This window comes from Equus quagga, chromosome 8, assembly GCF_021613505.1.
Source record: "Equus quagga isolate Etosha38 chromosome 8, UCLA_HA_Equagga_1.0, whole genome shotgun sequence".
Classification (NCBI taxonomy): domain Eukaryota; kingdom Metazoa; phylum Chordata; class Mammalia; order Perissodactyla; family Equidae; genus Equus; species Equus quagga.
In genome coordinates, this window is record NC_060274.1 from 15,848,625 (window position 1) to 15,867,236 (window position 18,612).

The following is an 18,612-nucleotide window of genomic DNA, read 5'->3' on the forward strand; positions in this document are numbered from 1 at the left end:
CATCCGTAAGATGGGGACAATCACACCCAGCCCGCAGAACCGTTTCAGGATCAAGTGAGAATGTATGTGATGGCTTTAGCACAGGTCTGGAGCTCACCAACTGCTCAGAGAATGAAGCATTTATAACGAAAATATTAACAAGGCCGTTTCCCCATCCTACTCAGTTAGTCTCGGAAAGGCTATGGCTATTCTGATCCCGAAATCCTAATCCTGAAATGTTCCAGGCACGCTCAGTGCACAGTTTCATGGGGCCTTGTCTAATCTTTCTCTTCTGCCGCACGGTCTGTTTGTGCTCACGTACCCAGGCAGCACGCAGAGAAGCCAGCCTGGGGCTGCGTGATTTTGTACAGCCAGCAAGGAGAAGACTCGCAATCAGTCAGGTAACCTCTAGACGAGTGCTTAGGACAAGGGTGTACGTGTCAAATGCGGATGGAACATCAAATTCACCAAAGCTTCAGAGATCCCTGGAAGGTAAGGTTAATCAGCTCACAACAGCCCTTAGGCTGTGAGACGCAGACCATGGCTCTGTATCGTTTTTGAGTCATGGTTCCCTTTGAGAATCTAATGAGAACTGTGGAGCCCTTCTCTGGTTGAAAAAAGAAAAAGCACATATATTCACATACATAAGTCTGTATTTAATGATGGAGGGGTGGCTGGTGACGATCAGCTGAGAACGCCTGGCTATAAAGACGACCGAGCGCACGCTGCATTCTGGAGTAAAGGAAAGGTGTTCATTCGAAACTGGAATCAAAAGCAAATTAAGAGAGCCGAAAGCAAATTAAAAAAACCAAGCTTCAGGGGAGCCGGCCTGGCGGCACAGTGGTTAAGTATGCATGATCTGCTTCGGCAGCCGGGGATTCGAGGCCGGATCCCAGGTGCCGACCCACCCACTGCCTGTCAAGCCATGCTGTAGCAGGCGTCCCACACATAAAGTAGAGGAAGATGGGCACGGATGTTAGCTCAGGGCCAGTCTTCCTCAGCAAAAAAGAGGAGGATTGGCGGCAGATAGCTCAGGGCTAGTCCCTCAAAAAAAAAAAAATTAAATAAAAATTTAAAAAACCCCAAGGTTCATGTGTAAATTTGAAATCCCTACAAATGGTTGAAATATGAGATAATTTTTAAAAACCTAAGAACTCACTGTTGTTTTCCTTTTCTTTCTTTCCCTTTTTTTTTGCTTTTGAAAAAATAACACGTGATTAGGGTTTGATGTCAAAGAAACGTGGGCCTTTACAGCACTAAATGGAAGTTAAGTGGACACTCGTGAGGACTGTTGACTAAGAGACAGAGAAATTGAAATCACGTGACCACAGCATTTTTTTCCCAAATCCTCATGAAGAGTTTTGCTCTAGCCTGACAAGTTGATGCAATTAATTAAACTTCACTGTGTTTTAAGTCTAAATGGAATATTGATTCCAGTATCCTGGAATAATTATTGCAGAGCAGCCAAAATAATTCCTTCCTTGTGTGTGTTGGGATAGAACAAAAAATTAGACTGAACGTACCTCAGCAAAATCAGTAGTATGGAGAAAATTCTAAGAAATATCCCTCATGTCTTAAGGTTCCTTGTTAATTAATATGATACTTAATCTCATAAGTGCATTGTACTCATTACTGATGTTCTGTTTCTGGGCTTGTCTCCCACACCATATTATAAATTACTGGAGGGTAAGAAACCTGTCTTAGTCATCTTTGATTCCCAGATCCTACCATATATTACTTGACATATAGCAGAAGCAATAAATGTGTACCAAAGTAAACTATTTCCAAGGACTTAAATACATTTTTAGTTACTTTTTTTCTAAGGCATAGCTAGAACCGAAATTGCTAGAACATTGGCTTATTTTCAGTTTGACCCAGAAATTCTGTCAGATTGCTCTTTTTCGATGAATTACCTTTTCAAGTCCTTTGCCCATTTTTCTATTGGATTAGTCATATATATTTTTTTATCAATCTGTAGCATGGCTACCGACAGACAAGTGGTGTGCTTCCGTGCCTGGGAACCGAACCTGGGCTGCCGAAGTGGAGCGTGCCAAAATTTAACCACTAGGCCATCAGGACTGGCTCACAACTGATTTTTAAATGTTACCCAAATTATTAATCTTTTTCTTTTGGGTTTGAGCTTTTTTATATCTTAACAGAGACCATGTCCGATAAACAATGCTTTTCTAAGGACATAAATTCCTCCTCAGGAATCAGATAAACCTACGCCTACTGCATTTAACTTCTGTAGAAGGATGTTAAAATGGGGCTGTTTTGGTTTCACTTTTGTTTGAGGCCCCAACATGGTGTCAACTGCTCACATGCAAAAAAGGATGATGCTAGACCAAGCAGCATTTGCAGAAAAATTGTTTCAACATGGATTTTGCATCACTTAGCCCAACCTCGAGGTGTCGAAAGGGTTGGCAAGGTTAGAAGCCAGGAAAGGATTTCCTCAAAGAAAGTCATCATTGTGCTGAACCCCACTCCCCACCTCCCATCAGGAAGGATGAGGAGCTGCTCCCCTTTTCTCAAGCTAGTGAGCGAGGCTTTAGAAGAGTGACAGGAAATGCTCACTACCTGTGCCTGCCTTAGGGGGACAGTGTGGGGGGTTGGGGTATGAAACAAGTCTACAGGCTGAAAAGAAATCACCCATGGCAGTGGACCAGAGGATAGTGTGAGAGATGGAATTGCACCCCCACCAACAGCAGGTCAGAGGTCAAAAGTCTAGGATACCCGGAGACCAGATGTGGAACCCACAGCAGGATTTTCTAAAAGGAATGCTGCCCCCAGAGGGCTTCTGCCACGCATGTGGGACCTCAGCTGGAAGAGGTGGGTGCAGACCACTGAACGCAAAAGCTTCAACCCCAGGAGGCCAGAGGAAGCCTAAATGCAGGAAGTCGGGAGACAGGGAAGCAGCCACCTTCCCTCCCACAGTTGGCCAGGGGCCGGCCCAAACGTGGGGGAGAAGCTCGACTCTGAATGAAATCTGGAGATTTTGATTTTTATATAAGACTGGACACACTTTTTTTTTTAACTAAAATGAGACTCTTTTTATGACTGAAAGTGACCAGAGGAATTTTTAAAAAAATACTTTAGAGGCACCTGATACTAATCGAGAGAGAGGAATCTACCTAAATTTCATCCAAGTGCATGGAATGAAGCAGCCCACAGAGCAGGTTTGACCAAGCAATGAAGGAAAAAGTACTGTTTCCAGGGCCCACCTGGTGGCGTAGTGGTTAAGTTCGTACGTTCCGCTTTGGTGGCTTGGGTTTCGCCAGTTCAGATCTCAGGCACAGACCTACTCACCAATTATCAAGCCATGCTGTGGCAGCATCCCACATATAAAGTAGAGGAAGATGGGCACAGCTGTTAGCTCAGGGCCAGTCTTCCTCAGCAAAAAGAGGATTGGTGGCAGATGTCAGCTGAGGGCTAATCTTCCTCAAAAAAAAAAATGCTGTTTCTTGATCACACCCTGTTCCTGCTATTCAACACACTGGCTTTGCTTCCAACATTCCTCTGGAGCTGCAGCATCTACCACCTTCGTGAGAGTTCAACACTACAGGTCTTGAGTTTTGCAGTCTCTATATATTTGCATACGTCACTGCTGTCACATAGTTATACATAATGGGAGCATGACACATTAATAGTAACATAAAAGAGTTTGCACACCATGTTCATAGCAGCGTTATTCACAACAGCCAAAAGGTGGAAGCAACCTACACGTCCATAGACTGATGAATGGATAAACAAAATGTGGCACACATCCACTGGAATATTATTCAGCCTTGAAAAGTAAGGAAATTTGAACACGTGCTACAACATGGGTGGACCTTGAGGACATTATGCTAAGTGAAATAAGCCAGTCACAACAGAGCATATACTGATATGAGGTATCTAGAATAGTCAAACTCAGAGATGGAAAGGAGAAGGGTGGCTGTCAGGGGCTGGGGGGCTAGGAAACGGGAAATTGTTGTCTAATGGGTACAATTTCAGTTTTGCAGGATGAAGAGTCCTGGAGATGGATGGGTGATGGATGCATAACATTGTGAAAGTATTTGACAACTGAGTGGTACATTTAAAAATGATTAAGATGATAAATTTTATGTTATATATATTTTACCACAGTTAAAATCATTATCCAAAAAAAAAAATAAACCAATAAAAAAAGGAAATTTGACTTTCATTAGCCATGTATCAATAATAGGGAGAATAATAATGAGGAGTGGCCAAGAATTATCCAGTCTTACGATGGGTCAGGCACTCTGCCAGGACTTAACATGCATGGTCTCATTTGATCGTCATTTCGAACCTATGAAGCAAGATCTATTACGAGCCCTATTTTACAGATACAGAAACTGAGGCGCAGAAAGGCTAACTTGCCTAAAGTGCCACAACTTGAAAAGAGTTGAGCCAGATAGTTTTGACTCTAGAGCTAGCCCTGTAATCCATTTGGCAACGGACAGATTTCGCTGAATTCTCCTCCACTTCCAGCCTCTTAGACTACAGAGATCATTAGCATAATCGCTGACATTTGCACAGTTCTCTATGACTCACAAAGTAATCTCCCATTCGATACTACTCTTTAAAATACTGCAACATGGGTGTTCTCCTTTTATCAGAAGAAGAAATTGAGCCCCAGAGAAGTTAAGTAACTTGCCTCAGGTCAGACTACCAGTTAGGATTCTGATCCCACAATTTCTAACAGTCCACGGCTACCCATCTATATTGAATTCCTCGTCTGGTCCAAACTCTCATTTCTCACATGAGAATGTCTACAAGGGACATGCCAAGAGAGGCTAATGGCTTGTCCAAGGTCACATGGAGAGCTGGTATGTTTTGCAAACATCATCAGCATATACCTTTAAAGATGCTTTGCTACAATACCCCATATTCTATAAATACATGTTGACAAAGTAAGGATTGGAACAGAGGCAGAGTGCTCTGTCAGCATAAAACAGAGTGCTTTCTTCTGGAAGCTCTTTGATTTGCGGAATTGATGCATTAGAACCATTTCACACAAGCACCCAACTTTTCAGTGCCTGCCTCCTTTTCCATTAGCTCTATAATTATGCTGTGATCAATCGAGCAAATCCGTTTAGATGGCCCGTCTAGCCACTCTCATAGTGAAGTTGGTATCGAAGCAGCAAAGTACACAAGAGCTGTACAATTCAGACCTTTGAGGAACGAAGTACATAAATCCTTGTTTGACCCTGACTGCGTGTCTAGAAGGAATTCTTAAAACCATCTCAATAACCCTGAATGAACACTATGATGGCTAAGTTCAAGCTCAGAGCCAAGTTCTTTTGTCCAGCAGAATCTTCTGAGTTTGATACAAGGCTGATGATTAATGTGAAAGAAGCAACTGCTAGATTTCATGATTATAGGTACTAACGTGGTAAACAGAAATTACCTGTTGGCATGTGAAAATCTGCCACTGTAGTCCCTCAGATGTCAAATTAAGGTGTTACTCCAAGAATCCTTTTCTGTTTGTCTTTTGTTTTCTCACAGCCTTAATACCAAGGGTGAGACTGGCGCTGGCAATGACTGAACAAACTCTGTGGCAGAGTTGTCCCCTCTTTCTGGCTGGAATATCCAACAAAAGCCAAAGAGAAGTCCACACCACAAAGGAGAGCTTGACAACAGCAAAAAGTCTCAAGTCTACCAATTAAAATTTCCAAGTTTAATGGTCGGGAATCTCCCTTCCATCCAGCCACAAAAGCACACTCCGATTCGAGGAAGAGCACCCCGACTTCAAGTTATTGTAGTACAATTACTGCTCCTAAAGGCTAACATTTAATGGGCACGCTCTCCTATTAAATTATATACACCATGAGACAGTATGCTCCGTGAAGCCGGCGGCTAAGTCTGTTTTGCTCACCACGTATCCCCAGCACTGAGTAACATGCCTTGTATATGGTACGTTCTCAATAAATATTTGCTGAATGAATAAACAATCTCATTTAGTTTTCACAATAACCCCATAAGGTTTCATAAAATATTGTAATCACCATTTTGCAGATGAGAAATTGAGGCTGAGAGGTCATTAAAATGTGTCCAAGGTCATTCAGCCAGCAAGTGTCAGAGCTTATATTCAAACTCCTAAGTAGCTGACATCAGAATCTATGGGTCAACCGCAACATCATTTCTGTGGACCAGACCTTAGGGCTTTGCCAATATTAAGACCTTCTAGGGAAGGTGGGCCTAAAAGAATATATTTCAACTCAGTATGGATATCACTCTATTCCAGTCATCATCTTTTCGATATCTTGCCTATTCCACAATGACTTAATTTAAAGGAAATGACTTACCTACAAATCCTTCTTCACCAACCAGTTTCAGGGCAATTTTATCAGCCAACACTGAAGAGTTGCCATGCGCGATGTTAGCAAAGGGGCCCGCGTGCACAAATACAGGTGTCCCCTGTGGAAGTTGAAAAAAGATTAAAACCCTAAAAGACAAATGAAAGAATGTAAACCAAGATCAGGTGGGGCAAGCGAGGTGGGACACACTGTTGGGAAGTGAAACACTCATCTAAACCATTCTGCTTTTATTAACGTAGCATATTTAATGCACAAATTCTCTCAAAGAAAGTTAAACACCATAACTCTCTCAAAGGACCAAAATCCCTGTGTATTCTAGAACAGTGTTCCTCTACACTTAATGTTGAACCAGGGAGAAAAAGCTCTAAGAATCAGTTATTTCCTACTGTAATTTCGATAAGCTACTGTGTTAGCTGCCTCAGCAACTATGAAATTAACTATTGACCTTATTTCAGATTATTCTGTATTCTATTTTTAAAAAGAATGGAATTAGAAACTGATAGTCTAAGAGAGTTATTTCAATGTTTTCTTTTCCATCAAGAAGTTAATAACCTCAAGAAAAACCTAAAGTAAGCAAAAAAAAATCAATACAATTAATGAACTGTGAAAGTCAAGGCAGGGCAACTACATATAAGTTTATTACAGGCCGTTTTTATATTTACAATAACAAACTTGTTATTCTGATTTTTAAAAATTCTGTTTCAGGGCTAGCCCTGGTGGCCTAGTGGTTAGTTCAGTGTGTTCCACTTTGGTAGCCTGGGTTGGGTTCTGGGGTGTGGACCTACACTGCTCTGTTAGCAGCCATGCTGTGCTAGTGGCCCACATACTAAAAAATAGAGGAAGACCAGCATGCATTTTAGCTCTGGGTGAATCTTCCTTAGCAAAAAAACAAAACAAAACAAAACTTTTTAAGTCTTTCTCATTGTTTAATTGTCTTATGTGCTAAAAATCTGGTAACTATTAAGACAACAAAAGCAAAGAAAAACATCACTCATAGTAAAATGTTAGATTAATTCTTACTAAAAAGGCAAAAGAAACCAATATAAGGAATTATTAAAAACTTTAGATTTAATGTCTTTAAACAAAATCTGTGTATATATATTTATTTTTAGTGCCATTTCTATACTTTTCCTTTCCTTTATCAATGAAAACAGACTGTAGCTCTATGTAAAAGAATTTATCCACATGCACTAAAATGTTGAGGCTTTATTCAGAGCCCAGCCAGGGCCACTGGGGTCTGCGTATGGGAACGTTGGCTCCACCTGTGAAAATACAGGCTGCCCTTTCAGTGACATGACACCGAGTGAGGCAGGGGGTGGGGGCCGGGAGCCATGGAAAATTCCCAGGAACCATGATGGGCTGTTAGCTGAACATGTTTCAAAGATGAGAAAGCTGCACAAAAGCAGGAAGGGAAGGGAAAGAAAAATCATCTCCGAGAATGAAAAAGACAGAGTTTATCAAAGCCACTCTGTGAGTCCTCTGTTTACTTCTCCTCCCCAGGTCCTCAGGAGGGACAATGACAGGGTTCTGAAGAGGTCACACAAATGTACGTGGAAATAAAGTTGGTACTCTGAAACTCAAATATACGTGTTTATGGATATGTAGCTATGTATGTTTAGTGTCTAGATCTCTGTCCACCCATCTATAATTTCTCACTCGTATCCAGATAAACCTTTTAAGTGCTCTAAAGAAAATATCGCTTAAAAAAAATAAAGTCTTCATCACCTCCTAACCTTGCCAATCCTAGGACGTGGCTGCCTGTAGTAAGCTACCGGAATTGGGAAGAGAGTAGTGAGGACAAGGTCACAGGCTCCGTCCCTGGGTGGCAGCCGGCTTCACATCTCTACACACTGCAACCCTCACTGTGGCCAAGTGTCTGAGATGCACTGGGCGCTGGTCTCCAGTGGGGGCAGGTGACAGGGTGTGGCTGGATCAGCCTAAACACATCGCTGTTCCTGAGAGAAGTTCTCTAAGGGCTAGATCAACGGCATTTTAATTTTAATTTAAAATGAAAGGCCGCACAGGGGGTTAATCACTAATGCAGTATTAGAACCTTGGTTTTGCACCCAGTGTGGAGTCTGAATGGAAAAATTTGCAAATCATTGTTAGACACTCAAACACAGAGACACACGCGCACACACACTCAACTGGTGTTTGTAGCTATATGATACCGTACACTGAGCGAAATACTTTGTCTGAAAAACTCTATGACTGATCCAAAGACATAAAAATATCTATCAAGAGTTCAGTATTTTATTTTATATGCAGAACATTTAGGAAAGTAATGCAAGGACTCACAAATCCATAGCTTTGGTTTCTCACAAAGCTATGGATATTCTCCATAATGGACTTTTCAAACATTTCATAAGATTAAAACTTCAAAGACGTGTCTGCTTGCCAGAGCTCTAAAAGAGCTTTGTCCAAAGAACTTTCTGCGATGCCAGAAATATTCTTTATCTGTACCATCCAATGTAACAGCCACTGTTACTGGCTACTGAGCACTTAAAATGTAGCTAGTAAAGAAAAGATCTTTTTCATAAATAAATATATAATAGAAATACAGCGAGTCTGACTGCAGAACTGAATTTTAGATTTTATTTAATTGAAACTAATTTAGATTGAAACAACCACGGGTGGCCAGTGGCTACCATATTGGACAGCGCCATCTCGCAACTGGGTGTCCCCTCAAAGCCACATACGGCTAACCCAGGGTAAAATGTTAAGACCTGTCCATTTCTTTCTCTTCTTGATGGCATCTTCCACAGAGAAGTTCTCATCGAGAATCACTGGGGTACCCAGGCCTTACCCCCTCACATTCTGGTTCACTTGGTCTCCGGTGAAGCATGGCATTAGGATCTTTAAATCCTTCCAGTAGATTCTAAGGTGCAGCCAGTGTTGGGAACTACTGACCTCCTGGAAACCTGCAGCGATACATCCTTTCTAAAGCTACTATGGGATTAACCATCACCTGTGCTCACACACAAGCACGTAAGCACCATCTGTACATTAACCAACGATTTTACATCATATTTGCTGATTTAGATTCCTAGTGCCACTGATCAGCCAGATTAATGTGGAACGACTATTTGGGACTCAGGTGGTAGAGTTAAAACACGCAGATATTTTAGCTGAATGCTGTGTTCATTTTTCCAACAATGCCCATTGTCGGTTAGAGTAATGTCGAAATGGCCTGTGTCTTAAATAGAAATATAGACACAAACGTGAGTACAATAAGGACTGCTTAGGAGCAGTCCAACCCACTAACTCATTCGCTAAATGGAAACTAGGCTTTTAGAGTGGGAAAGATCTTAAAGGTAGAAGTAATTTCTAATTTAAGAAAGATAATTGTTTAAAACAATACCCCCAATAATAATAATGTGCTCATTTTTTGAGCAGTAAATGGTATGAGGAAGTAGTATGACCTCTTTATATATATTTTTCTCACTCATTCAGTTATTTATTTAACAAATATATATTTTTAGGAGCAATGTAGTAAAAATAAGTATCTATTTAACTATTCAACAAATGTTTACAGAATACCTAATATGTGGAGGTACTTTCTAGGAGCTGGGGATACGGTGGCGGGAAAGATGGAAAAAGTCCTCCTCTCATCCTGGTGGGAGGAGAAAAACAGTAAGCAAGGAAATAGGAACGCTCAGATAATATTCTGCACCAGGCAGAGAATGACAACACAGTGACAGGACAGTGACTGGGGCTGCGTTGGACTGAGTTGCTCCCGAAGGCCTCTCTCAGGAGCTGATATTTAAAGGACATGAGACCCGAGGGATGGGAAGGAGCCAGATACTTGAGGATGAGGAGCACCCCAGGCAGTGTCTGCATGGAGCAGGCCTGGGCAGGGCCAGAGACGAGAAGGAGGGATGAGAGGCGGAAGTGGGGGGCCAGATCCTGCGGGATTTCCAGGCCAGAGTGGGGACCAGGGTAAACTGCCCAAGACTCTAAGCAGGAAGGCAACAGGACCTGATCTGGGTTTTAGAGCTCTCTGGCTGCTGAGCAGAGAAAGGATCATGGAAGAAAGGGTGGAACAGAGAGCCCAGTTGTGAGGCTGCTGCAGTGGACACACTGGTGGCTGAGTGAGGAGGAGCCAAGGAGAGAAGTGGACAGATCCGAGACACACCATGGAGGAAGTCTCTGCAGGGATGAAACAGGAAGGGGAACTCAGACGATTCTTGGGTTTTTGGCTTGAATCACTGACCAGGTTTGGGGAAAGAATGAGTTGGAAGGAAGTGGAGATGGAATCAAAGACCCTTTTTTTATGCATAAATTTGAAATGCCTTTTACCCACCCAAGTGGCTCTTGGTAACTACACCCACAGGTCTGAAATTCTGAGGTCAGGAGATTCAGAACTGGAGTTTGGGGCCATCACCTGGCTGATAATGGGGGAACGTGTGGCTGAATGAGCGAGGGCTCAGGCCTTCAACATTTAGGGGCTGAGGAAGAAGCCAGCAAAGAAGATGAAGGTGAGGCCACCGAGAAGGCGCAGGAGTGTGAGGTGTCACCAAGGGCAGAGGAAGCCAGTGCTCCAGAAGGAGCATCAGCTGTGTCAGACACCGCTGAGAGGTCACGGAGACAAGGACAGAGAAACGAAGATTTGGTCACACACAGAGACCGGTGACCTTGACAAGAGCAGTTAGCAGAGATGGAACCTGAGGTCAGGCTGAAGTTACGGAGGAGAGAGTGAGGTTGCAAACAATATGGTCCAACTGTGAAGAGGAGCAGAGAAATAGAGCACTAGGTGGATGGGGACACGGGGTCATAGGTTTTTGGAACTGGTTTTTTTTTAGGGGGGTGAGGAAGATTGTCCCTGAGCTAACATCTGTGCCAATCTTCCTCTATTTTGTATGTGGGACCCTGCCACAGCGTGACTTGATAAGCGGTGTGTAGGTCCACGCCCAGGATCCGAACCTGTGAATCCCAGGCCGCCAGGGCAGAGCATGCAAATTCAACCTCTACGCCACCTGGAACTTTTTTGTTTTAAGGTAGCTTATATCAGAGCATGTTTACAGGCTGATGGGACGATCTAGAGAGAGGAAGGAACTCAAGCTGCAGGAGGGCAAGGCCAGCTCAGGGGATGTCTTCCCACCCCACTCTCTTTGGACCTTCTAGCTCTGACTGGTTCCACCATTCCTGTCATGTTGTCTTGCATCTGGACTCTCACTTCTGCCAGAGGCCTTCCAGGTGAGAAGCACATTCCTACCCAGGGGCCTTTGCCCAAATGTTCCCCTCTGCCTGGAAAGCTCTTCCTTAAGACACATCTATGGCTCTCTCTCCTGGTTTGTTCACATCTGTGTTCACATATCACCTCATCAGACACCCACATCACTCTCTGTGCCCTCGTGCCCTCTTCTTTTTCTTCTTCAGTGCTTGCCACCAGCTGACACGCTATGCATTGGTTTATTTCTCCATTGCCTGTCTTCCCCAGTAAAATGCAAGCTCCAAGAGGACAGGGGCTGTCTTGTTCCTGGCTGTGTCCTAAGCAGCTACTACAAGGCCAGCCCGTGTTATGTGTTCACCAAACATTAAATCTTCACAATAACCTGTTAGGTTTGTCGTTGTTAATCTCACCATTTTACATGGGAGAAAATGGAGGCTGAGACATATTAAAAAACTTGCCCAAGGTCAGAGTTAGTAAGTGGAGGGGCATACACTCAAACTAAACTTTGTATCAGCTGAATGAACGGATAAATGGATGGATATTCTGCTTGTCTTTCTGCTGTGTCTTCCCCCAATGTACTTGCCCTCTGGTCACTTCCACCTTCCTATTTCTCATACAGTTTGAGGACAAATAGCCCATCTGTACCACTGAGGGTGTGCATTTCCTCCCAACTCCACTGTTCGGTGACATCTGGAAGGGAGCAAGAAACTGGCCACAGTGGGAATATTTACACCACGGAAACTGACAAATGCTACAAACCAGGGAGTTCCCCCCCAAAGACAGCTGGCTGTTAAAACACTTACCAGGACCTTGCTGTCTCTCGAACCTTCCCACTCCCAACCCTCCCACTTGTCTCCCTGTCAACCTGACCCAGATGCTGCCTCCTTGTTTGTCGATGCTCCCCAAATCTCGAGGTCTCATTAGCTAGGAGGAAGGAACTGGACAATGACCACATCAAAGGAGCAAGACAAGTGACTAGGAAACTGAATTAAAATAAAGATATTTTGATGAGAATATTTAAGTTCAATGAAGATAAGAGCAGGGCATGTCATATATAAAAACAAAATCCTTGTAAAAGTGGAGCACAGCACACTTTGCTGGAAAACATTTCTCAGCATTTACTAGGTGTTTGGGAAAACAAACCAAAAAACCCAAAACCTAAGGATTATGAGAAGTTAAGTCAAAAAAAAGGGCAAAATAGAAAACATCACACAACCGTAGCTACACAACTTACTGAGATATTAGACACTGACTTCCTAAGTTTCTACTCTGGTCAATTAGTACTTCATGAACTGAGATAGGAATCATAGCAAAGAATCAATAAGTACACTTTTAAGTTTTTTTAGATGTCCACAGAGTTACTCTGATGTTCCTTGCAGACTCACATTGACTGGAAATGCTCACATTGCGTGGAGACACACAAGCAACCCAATTAAGGCAAACTCTGTCAACAATTTCCATGAAAAGTAAACCACTTACTTCCAGGGTCTGCATCAGATTTGGTTTTATTGCATCTTTCATCAAAACCGTCAAAGCACCTGTCACCCCCTAAAGGAGAGGAAAACAAAACAAAACACTGATTTAGATTATTGACAAAAGACGATCCGTGCAAGGGTGAATCCCTTGGCTGTTTCTCGCCAGCCTGCCTCCTAGGTGGATGTTCCCACAGGCTGCTGTCACCTCTGGGCTACAGGTGACACAGCGCTGTTGCCTCCATCCATCTCTCCCCACTTGAATGGATGTCAACCATTCTTAGACGTGAGAAGGAAGGAATTAGACAATTTCTTCTTGGGGAAGTAGCAGTCATTGCATTTTTTTCAAAACCTTCCTTGATGGTGTTTAAGAGACTTGCCATAAAGCAGATATTTCAGTCCACCTAAAAGTGTTTTTTGGCAATTATGCATGATTTTTTTATTACCAGAGATTATATTATTGCATGAAGAAATTAGACAAAGAATGAAAACAAGAGTATTTACAGAGCAGGAATGAAGAGAGATGAAGGGAAATGTTTAAAGCATCCATTCTGCTGTGCCACCTCTCACAGAGAGAAGGCGCTCCAAAAACGGCTGCATTGGACGGGCTTCTCATTTTCTGTCTCTCATGCTATCTGCCTAGAATAAAGCTGATGCTACTTGTACATAAAATGTGGCTGCCTCCTTCCAGCCCTATGACTCTCTGGGTCGGGCTCCCTCTAAGTCCCCTTTCCTCGTTCAAGGAAAAGAAGAAAGAAGGAAGAGGCAACAGGGATGAAGTCTAAGAACCATTGGAAAAAGTGTGCCAGAGAAGGCCGCCAAGTTAAGTTTTTACCAAAATCCTTTCCAATTTTTCTAAAGACACTGGGCAAGTGTCTTTCAACAAACTGGTCAGGTATTGGAAGGCTATAAAGTGAGCAATAAAGTGAAAAAATAAAAGTGGCATGCAACAGATCTTAACAGATCAGGTGGCACAGTGTAGAGCATCGTCATCTCTCCAAAGCACATTCGTTTATTACTTTCTCCCTCGAATTCTATTACCAACGATATTAACTGTGCCTCTTATGTGATCAATTTCTATTTTTCTAATATTTAATCATGTAAGATTTACAAGAAACTCCAATTTATTTTCTACTTTATTGCACAAAATATACATTGCAAGAAATGTAATCTATCTATTATAAATATATTAACATGTTTTATTGTGAAAGGTGCTGGCCAGGAAGAGCTCAAAGAAATGAGTTCTTTTTTCCTAACACAGAGCAGGTGGAAGAGAAAGCAGTGGTTGGCCTACTTTTCTGCACACCATCCTTGCTTACATTTCCCAGTCAAATAAATCCAGCTCAAGAAACTAAAGGAGGAGGGAAGGTGGACATTTCTGTTGGAGTGTCTCAGGCAGGTTGCCTACCACTGGCTTATTTTTCCGTGACACATTTCGTCTTTTGTTGCTCCTTACACATTGACTGTTATCAAACCCAGGCAAAGAGATCTCCACCGATGTGAGAAGCTCGGTGACTGTAACGTTCACTATGCCACCTGTTCCATAGCCCAAGTCCACAGTGGGGAGAGCTTGGACACATTCTTCTGGGGGATATCAGAATCAATCACCTTATACGAAATTTTCAGAGACCATCCATTTCAATTCTTACGCAACACATAAATTCTTTTGACTAAATCAAAAACAAGCTATAAAGCAGTAAAATGAAAGGACAGAAGATCCTAAGCTCCTCCCTCAATTTTCTACAGAGGACCAACCAACCAGTGACAGCTCCAGCTGGATAAAATGCATCTGAAGAAATTAGGTATTTTTTTGCAAACAAGAAACATAAAAGATAACTAAAAAGAGTAAACTTTGGGTTTCTTCCAGACTTGAGATTTTTATCACATACACAAACAAATTTAGGGAAAAAATATTTGAGGATTAAGTTTCAAACTTCTTCTGACACAAATCTATGGCTACAGAGAAATATATTTAAACAGAAGCTGTAATATGTTAGTTTAGATAGAATTGTTGAGATGTCGATAATTTCTAAAAAGCAGTACTTTCACAGCAAGCTGAATTGGGGTTTTCTCTCCAAGCTTTATACTAAGCATTCCGTAGGGCTGCTGATAGAGACATATCTATTCAATTTACTTGACAAGACCTATGAGATGAGTCAGGTAGAATTCTGTCTTCAAAAGTAGCCAAAAAGTAATCAAGACATGTTGGCCAAGGAATCAAATTACGTCCTAAGCCCTTGGAAATAATAAAATATTAATCTGCCTTTCTCCTCTCACAGCTGCTTTTCAATTGTCAGCGTGCATTTTAGATTCCATTATGTATGTGACTCCATGTGTGGGAAAGTAAGCTTAAAATAGAGTAATGGCAGTCCAAGAGGTCTATGTCCTATCTAAGCACTTATAAGCACGTACAAAGTACATGAAATAGCTATACCATCGATGGGGTTGACAGTAAAGGTGGTTATTAAAAAGGAGGAAAAAAATTAGTGTGCCAAATTAGAATAAAAACGGAAAAAGGTGGTAGTGTGCCAGGATATCACAAAAGCTTTACAGAAAGCATCATTCCACTCAAAAGGGAGCTAGGAGGGGCTGGCCCGGTAGTGCAGTGGTTGAGTTCATATGTTCTGCTTTGGTGGCCTGGGGTTCACCGGTTCGGATCCCAGGCGCAGACATGGCACTGCTTGGCAAGCCATGCTGTGGCAGGTGTCCCACATATAAAGTAGAAGAAGATGGGCATGGATGTTAGCTCAGGGCCAGTCTTCCTCAGCAAAGAAGAGGAGGATTGGCGGCAGATGTTAGCTCAGGGCTAACTTTCCTCAAAAAAAAAAAAACAGAAAGAAAGAAAAGAAAAAAAAGGGAGCTAGGTGAGTAAGACTGATGATGGTGGAGATCTGCTCTTGTAACATGAAACCTCAACCTAAGTCACAACATTAAACCAGCCAGGGTGCCCAGGGAGCGGGCCGGTGCCCTAACTGTGCCAATTTTCACTTTATCTTCTCTTTCATGAAGGTGGAGCCACTTTAATATTTATTCCTTGGAAAGGCGATTGGCCCTCAATTTAAAGCAGTCACAGATGGCACCCCGCCCCAGGCAGAGCAGAAATCAGGACTGGCAAGAACCAGGAAAAGCTTATGAAATAAATTTCACGTGCTTGGGTTGCAGCCAGGTGCAAACACATTACAAATGTCCGTGAGAACATTCTGAAGCTACAAGACCAACAGGCTTGTGAGGGAAAAATGTGCGTGCAGAAATTCTCTGAATTCCCATGATACGCAGTGATAAGAGGAAGAAAACTTCCATTCTCCTGATTACACAAGAACAGGGACAGCGAGCTCTCTGGAGCTTCTGAGATGAACATGCTCACCAAATCTTCTGCTGTCACGGGCTGCCCACTTTTGTCACTGGCCACCACCATTCTTCCCAGCCGCTCCTTCATGTCCGTGAGGCTGTCGGTCAGGGCCAGCACCGCCATAATCTCACTGGCCACTGCAATATCAAACTGCGCCTGCAATGGCAAAAGCACAGGGATTGGTCAATGATGTCACCATCTGGATGGCCATTTCCACAAGGAGCTGTATTGCAGCATTTATGTTCTCACAGGCCCAAGGGTCTATCCTCCGTGGGCCATTCTTGAATGGACAGGTTTTCTGAGTGTCTAGAGCATGCGCGGTCCTGGGCTTGGGGCTCTTGATGGTGGCCTCCCTAGGTGGCCACACTCTTCTTTGATTTGCTCTGCCGAGCAGGACTTGGCCTGACTAGGCCTCCATTACACCCACTCATGGCACTATGTGGTCTGCTTTGGTATCTCAGTCTTGCAGTTAATGATTAATGTGATTATCTGTGTCACACATGTCTCCACCACTAAATGGCATGAAGCCAGGGACCATTTTGGGGAGGGTTCACTCTTGAATCCCCAACTTAGAGGACTGAGTGTAAAACCCAGTAGGCACTCAATACGTATCGACTGGATAAATGAATGGCCTACTGAGCACCTCCACTGTTACTCATCAGTGTGTCAGGGGGGGTGCATATGTCTGTCCAGCAAAGAGATGGGGAGCAGACAGTGAAAGAAGACAGTCTGAGGCCAGTTTCCCAAGAGTTAGAGCTCAACACAGTAGGGAGGACACGCTGACTTATGTAATCCACCAAAAGGTGACACGGAATCAATTTTCAGCTATCCCTGAGGGCTTGGCCACATCCGATCTTGAAGTGCCCAGCAATGAATGCTGGAGAGCAGCTACTTTCTGTGGAACGTTCCTGGTCTTCCTAGTCCCTCTGCTGGCTCTGACTCCAAGCTGTACACAGTCTAAGAGGAACTCAAAGAGATGCAAGAAACGTGTGCCTCCCCCTCCTTGTAATTCAGCCACTGGACAAAACCACTTCATTATGCTCTGGCTGAATTCTCTTCTCCCCAAGGGGTGTGTGCGCCAGACAAGTTCAAGCTTACACAGAGAGAAAGTGGCTGTGCCCTGGTGGGATCACCTTATGAGACATTTTATTGTCCATTTCCGTCACTGACAAGAAAGGAAATGAAGGAAATAAGGAGCTTTCTGGCTACTTCCTGGTTGAGATTTCATTAGTCATTGATTTAGTGAAAAAATATTACCTGAAAGTCAAATACAACTCAATTCAATTATTATATTCTTAACATAACCCTTTCCAAACATAAGTGATTTTTTCATTGTATGACATTTAGGATTCTCTGGATCATCATCCCATTATAAACAGTGCATATAAAAAAATGACTAAAAATATTGAGACTTTCTATACAAAACATGAGACTAGAAACATTCTTAAACTGTGTAACTAATAAGTGGAATTTATAATACACAGACAAGTTCTTCATTTGTAATTGTTACGATTTCAAAATTGTGCATCTTAACATAAAAAATGATACCAACTGGGTCAATTTAAATATCATTCTTACTCATTTTATTGACTCAGTGATGTACCTACTAGAGGGCTGCTCATTTTTGTTTTGAAAATAAAATATTTCAAGTCATCTACAGGTGTAAATGAGATTAGTGTTGTTATTTATCACAAACTTAACACAGGACAATATGCAATGTTGGCAAGGACGTGAATCGACGTGGCTTTTCTGCAAGGTAATATGGAAATAAACATCCACATTTGAAATCTGTAACCTCTTTGACTCTGCAATTGCAGATCTGGGGCCTTGTCCTAAGGATATCAGGCAAGAACACACACAAATCTGTGTGTATGTTTCCTATAGCTTATATGATCACTCAACACTGCAAACATCCCGAATTTCCATTAACGGAACTGGTTCAATAGATTACGGTACCTCTACAAAATGAGTATTACATAGCATTAAGCAATGATGATACGGATCTACCTTTATTGACATAAAAAGATGTCCTTAATAGAGTCTTCTGGTTTCAAAAAGCTGTGAAAGCTCTCACGTATAACATAATCCTTTTTTATTTAAAAGTATGTATGCATAAAGCAATACAAGATATAACCTTGGGCAAGCTACTTCATAACATGCCCACTTTTCTCATCTGTAAACCGGATTTACAAAGTAAATGTGCTAATGTATGTAATGGGCCTGCCAATACACAGCATGGAGTGGGTGTTCAAACCACAGCCATCATTAGTCTTCCGTCTCTCTGGTGCCTAGTTACAGCACAAAAACATGCAGAGGAAA

At 42.5% G+C, this 18,612-nt stretch overlaps 1 protein-coding gene across 3 annotated transcripts in view; it reads right to left on the bottom strand.

The window, feature by feature from the left end:
• Positions 1–18,612, bottom strand: part of MTHFD1L (methylenetetrahydrofolate dehydrogenase (NADP+ dependent) 1 like) — a 190,607-nt gene that overhangs the window by 102,617 nt on the left and 69,378 nt on the right. For all 3 annotated transcript variants that reach the window (XM_046669966.1, XM_046669964.1, XM_046669965.1), the window contains exons 18-20: positions 16,309–16,449; positions 12,952–13,020; positions 6,288–6,399 (exon numbers count right to left, since the gene is read on the bottom strand). In XM_046669966.1, the coding sequence (XP_046525922.1) occupies positions 6,288–6,399; positions 12,952–13,020; positions 16,309–16,449 (322 nt within the window). The remainder of the gene's footprint in view (positions 1–6,287; positions 6,400–12,951; positions 13,021–16,308; positions 16,450–18,612) is intronic.